A 6000-nucleotide genomic window follows, 5' to 3' on the forward strand; every position below is an offset into this window, starting at 1 on the left:
TACAGTGACAGAAGAAAGAATGTAAAATGGCCACCGGATCGGGTGTATTTATAGGTTAGGGGGAATGTCCAAGTGTCCATGAGCTGTCATGTCTCAATTGGTTGTCCTGTAACACATGATAAACGTGTCACGAAAGGTTAAAGTTCTTGTATACATTAAACACGTAAGTCCGCCGGGGCGAACGACGGAAAAAGGCGTTCGAACCCGCGGACGGCGAAAGTCGGAAATTCGCCGCGAAACGACCGCCGGGCGAACCGTTCGGCCATCACTATTCAGGAGCACAAACATACAGAACCATCTCGGTTGCTATTGTAAAAGCCTCTAAAAGAGACTCCTCCTTTAAAAAGGATGACTTTCTGATATACAGTAATATTTTGTAATCAAGTTGACTAATTGTGTTTTGTTCTATTATCTTTAAATTCAAGATTTGGTTTCAAAATCGTAGAGCGAAGTGGAGAAAATATGAAAAACTAGGTAATTTTGGAGGCCTCCAGCACCTAACCACAGCAGACATGATTCCTGCACCAACTACAGGCATAATGGTAAGCAGTTATGGGGCAGAGCACACAGATGGATAGTTTGGGAGCTGTAATGATTGGGTAGTAATGAAGCCAAGACAATAAACTGCATTTTTTTTTGGTACAGTAAAACCTTGGATTGCGAGCATAACTCGATTCGGAAACATGCTTGTAATCCAAAGCACTTGTATATCAAAGTAAATTTACCTATAAGAAATAATGGAGACTTAGATGATTCGTTCCACAACCATTTATTCATAGGTTTTTCAGTTTATAGTCCATATAAAAATATTATAGCAATGTGATAGGTTGTGTAACCATAAAAATGTCCATAAACAAATGGAAGCCTCCACAAGGGGGTTAGAAGCAAAATCCAGCAGGAGCTACAGAGTATTAAAGAGAAGAGAGGCGCCTCTAAGTGTAGCACTATGGTTACATTTAATAAAGGTACAAAATTCAGCAACTCACATGGTTGATGATTAAAACTGGCACATCTAAGTATGCAGGCATTTGGGGTAAAGCTGTCCACAGAGATCATCCTCCGCACCGCCGGCTCTCACCGCTGTCAGTCTGCAATTGTGACTGGGAAGACTACCCTGCAGTAGAGCGATCTGAAAGCGAAGGCTTGAACAGTTTGTGGAGCGCAGAGTGAAAGGGATGACATTGCTGAGGATAATGAGTTAGGGGGAGGATGTGAGTTGCTAAATGTTGTACCATCATTAAATGCAGTTTATTGTCTTGGCTTAACCATATTGCTACACTTAGAGGTGCCTCTCTTGTCTTTCATACTCAGTTGTGACTTGACGCTACTTGTATATCAAGACATCGCTTGTATATCAAGTCAAAATTTATGAAAACATTTTGTTTGTCTTGCAAAATGCTCTCAAAACAGGTTTTACTGTATAGGGAAACCAGCAATGAATAATATAAAGTATAACTAAAGGTTAGTTTTAGATCAGAGAGGAATTAGAACACCTGACAGGTTCTTATTGCTGCCTGTGCCCCCGCTAGGCCAACCATACATGGTTTGAATCTTGGCCGGTGCCCTGTCAAATACTGTCCCCTGTCGGATAGTGTTCGCTGTGTACTGCGCATGAGCAGTACACATGACAAGCAGATTCCGAAAATATCCGAACATCAACGGCGCCATGAGTCCAGGTTCAAGCCCCACCATCCAAGTGGACATAGAGTTAGAATAAAAAAGAGCAGAGTGAAGCGAGGCCGTGCCCGAAGCGTGGCAAGCAAAGCGTGGCAAGCGAAGCGTTGCTAGCGAAGCGAGCCTACGAGGGGCCCTCTATGTGCAGCCCTATGTCCACTTGGGTGGTGGGACTTGCACCTGGACTCATGGCGCAGGCGCCCTTCATCTTTGGAGATTTTCCGAATCTCCTTGTGCTCCATACTGCGCAAGCGCTGCGCCTGTGCAGTACGGGGCGGACACTATTCGATAGGCGGACATTTTTGGACAGAACACCTGTTCAGCAGGAACCAGCTGAGATTTGAACTGTTAATGGGCAGGCTGAATGTACCAAGTTGATCAATCGATCAACTTGGGTACAACCTGAATGCCGGATTCTCTTGCGATTTTCATGGTTACTATAGCCACTGGCGATAATCGCTTCTCCCAGCGGACATAGCTTCACCGCAACCCCCCTGCCCCCCGCCAGGAGAAGACAATGGCCTGGCAGGAGGGATTCTCTCATCAACACAGACACTTTGGAATCGAGCAAATTTCTTTTCTGCAACCACAGAAAAAAATTCACTCCGTGTACGGTTGGCAGATTTATACTCCCTATTTGTCTTGTTTACTTCTATCACCTAAAGTGAAAGTCCCAATCCTAAATTTTGGGTTGCCACCAGACAAGAAATGGAGGGGAAATCTTTTAAAGGAGGCACTAGTTCAGGTGACAGAAATTTCCTCATCTTGGAGGGATTTCTTCAGGATTCCTGTTTTGACTATAGGACAGGAAGTAATGGGAAATTTACCAAGTGGGGACACTGATGACAAATAAAAAAAAAAATTGTGGTTATAAGCCTCCCTTACAAAATGAAAAAAATAAGTTTTGCATTTAGTTCTACTTTCATGCAAAACTCTTAGGCCAAAAAAGTTATAATATATTTTGGCAAATGGATTAAAAATAGTATTTACCTTCAAAAATATAATCTCATGATTTCATGAAACGATTCCTTTTAACCCACAGGACTACAGCCTGCAGCGGACACCAGGTATGGAGTTGCAGCCAACATACTACCTACCTTTTCACAGGTATCCAACCTCGATTATGATCCCTGGTTTGATGACCTTGACTTCACACCAGGCCTTTACGAGTCAAGATAAAACCTTATCCTTGCTACACTCTATTTCCCCAGAGACTCGACTAGAACATCAACTTGGCCACTCCAATATAAATCAGGAACATTACTACTACCATAAAAGTTGATTGTCCACCAGGTTGTCGTATCAGCATCTCATCCACATTCCTATTACAGGAGAAAGCTACAATCCTAGATTGAGCAGATGGGACCGGCGCTTTGCTTGGTGGAAGAATATATCTGTAACTAACAGCAAGCCTTTAATTGCTCCCCTCTAGAGGACAACAAGCCCGACTCCGGCACAGAAAGCCATTCATCTGTTGTTTAAAAATTTCTGAGAAGCAAACAGTGCCGTAACCAAGAACATACACAATTAAATTATCTTATAATTTATTTATAGGCAAGCGGGCAATTTGTAGATGAAAATGGAGAGAGTGAGCAGATGTTTCGGAAGTCCGTTTAACTCTGAGACTTGGGACCACTTTGGAAGAGTAGTCGAGCGCTTGGCTCTAAGGATTGATGTGGATGGGAGATGGAAAATGGGACGGGGGGCCATGCAGTAGAAGGTCCATTGGTTGGATAGCTTAACAAAAAGCTTTCTAGAGAGAAATTTTCAAGACGAACGCGAGGCAAAACCTTCATTATCCCATCTGCTGGTGGGCTACAAATTTTAACGCTGTACGCACAATGCTTGAATATATTCTTTTTTTCCTTTAATGAGTTTCCGTTTTAATCCTCGGTTAGAGAACAATGACAATGACCAAGAATTTTTCTGAGTCTCAAATAATTAAAATTCAACTAGTAAAAACTGAAATACACCAACTGCTAAATGTTGCTTTCCCCACTACTGTGTGATACCAATTTTTTATTTTTTTTTTATTATTATTTTACTTCCACCAAAAGGCCTTTTTATGGAAAATGCAGCACTTTGATACTTAACAAGATTTGCCGTAACACTTGGTGTTAAGAAAAGAGTCCGGACTCCCAATCTGATATTTCAGCTTTTAATGTGGTTCATCAAGGTGCAACAGCTTATAAGACTTGTAAGGCCCCATTCACACTTGCAAATGGGGCCCGTTTATGGTTACCAGCAGGAGATACAACAGGATTCCCATTGAAAGCCCCCATTGAAAGCAGACAGTCTGCATTTGGGGCCGATCATCTGCAGGTAATCACAGAATGAGCAAATACATGTGAACAGCCACGAATAGCTGCGGGTGCTGCCAGGTTCACATTGCTTTCAATGGGGCTTCCCACCTACAGTTAAGGCAGGCCATAGCTTATGCAATTTTCTTAACTTCCACCACAGGTGGAAGGAAAGAAAATTGCTCCGCTGACTCATCAACACAGTCAGTGTTAATGGGGGAATCTCTCCTGCAGTGCTATTGTGTTTTGCTGGTGGGAAGCATGGGAAGCCTTCCCTGCCAGCAGAACACAATGATTAGTGTTGCTATAGCTGGCAGCATTAATCATGCCGGAAAAAACAGACAGGCTGGTTGTACACAAGTCAAGTGATACAGCCAGGGTGCCCATGCATGGTTTAAAATCGGCTAAACCAGACAAATTTCGATCCATGCATGGCCGGCTTAATAGCAGGGAACCATGCTGTGTATCCCATGGGTAACCACAAATAGTCCTATTCTCAAGTGTCAATGAGACCTTAAAGTACACTTAAGGCATGTTAGAATAGCCTTTCAACCATTGTTTTCATATGTAATTTTAAACTAGGATTCCAGGAAAAGGCCTTTCTAATCTTAAAACGCTCTCTTCCCCCTCCTAACACCTATTCTGACTAACCTATGTAAGAAAGTGCTCAAGAAGGACTAGCAATGCCTGGGAGCAATGACTTTGCCCACAGGCTTACTATGGCCTATCCATTGTTGGTGCTCCCTCCTCTCCCCTGCAGCCACCAATGACTGAAATAGGGGAGCCAGCTCATGTGAAAATAGATAAGCATACAGATCTTTCTTACACATGTTAGAATGGGTATTAGGAGGGGGTGTTGTTATTTTTAAGAGTGGTTAGCTTTATCCTGAAATTCTACTTTAATTTCTGCTAAATTTGCCTCTAATTAATTCCAGTACACTTCACCATACATACAAGTAGCAAAATTTCTCACTCCTAGGTGGGGGTGACCAAAATGGAAATCTTTACTTACATAAAATTTCTGAAAAATGCATTGGGATCAATTGGAGATGACATTTCAGAACATTTTTACTGCTTATGCCTTAGTCTTAAGCACTATTTAGCACTTTGTATGTGATATTGCAATTTGATTAATTACAGCCTTTGTGCTGCTGGTAGGCTAAAAGCCTATTTCCAGCCAAAACGTATTTAGTATTTGATAGAGTAGGTAGCCGTGAGAACTTTTTCAATTTTGTCTTGCTTTATCCACTTTGGACACATCTCATATCCTGTTCTATTGACATCAAAACAAGGAATGAGAGGGGGTGGTGGGTGTCATGGGGAAAATAAGTCACACAGCAATAAAAACCCGACAGGTGTTCTAACTCCCCTCACAGTTCAGCCCTGCCTACAGACTCTTACTTGGGAGAGGAGACTGAGAAAATGCTTTCCCCTGCCTGCAGCAGACTGGTGACATCTCAGTTTATACAAAGTGACTGAACTGGAGTTCAAGGACATGTTATTAATTATAAAATTTGGATTGAAAAAAACCCAAAAATTATTACTTCATATTGTGACATGCCAAAAATGTATTCAATAAAATGGGTAAAGTCCATTTTAGTATAATGGTTTTAGGGAAATCCCGCTTACTATAGTGTTACAATCTCCATTCCGCTCTCATAAATATTTTTCTGCATGATGGACAAGTGGGATTGACACCCCCGCCAGTCCTGGTGGCACCTAATGTTTTAAAATTGTAATAACTTATTTTAACAGTTATATTGGCAATTTTTATGTTTTCACCTTTTATTATAATAAAAAATAATAGAACAAGCAGTAAGTCAGTCAAATAACTTTTGTACTGCGGGGAAGAGGAATGTTTCATTGTTTCTGGAAAATTGCCCTCACTTCATTGGACAAGGTTGAATGTTTCACTGCAAAAAAATGTACTGACTGCACCAGTGATCAACAGCTAAAGGAGTTGACAGAACTGTTTGGTTCAAAGTATAATGTCCCAGAGAAAGTTCACTTTAAGCAACCAGTGCAA

At 41.6% G+C, this 6000-nt stretch overlaps 1 protein-coding gene across 1 annotated transcript in view; it reads left to right on the plus strand.

The window, feature by feature from the left end:
- The window catches only part of ISX (intestine specific homeobox), a 43539-nt gene extending 37750 nt beyond the window's left edge, over nt 1-5789 (plus strand). The window contains exons 4-5 of the mRNA XM_077469174.1: nt 426-542; nt 2717-5789. Of these exons, the coding sequence (XP_077325300.1) occupies nt 426-542; nt 2717-2956 (357 nt within the window). The 3' untranslated portion in view covers nt 2957-5789. The remainder of the gene's footprint in view (nt 1-425; nt 543-2716) is intronic.
- Nucleotides 5790-6000: the final 211 nt, after the last annotated feature.

Source organism: Lithobates pipiens, unplaced genomic scaffold, assembly GCF_037356315.1.
Source record: "Lithobates pipiens isolate NorthernLeopardFrog02 unplaced genomic scaffold, aLitPip1_a1.2 Scaffold_8, whole genome shotgun sequence".
NCBI lineage: Eukaryota > Metazoa > Chordata > Amphibia > Anura > Ranidae > Lithobates > Lithobates pipiens.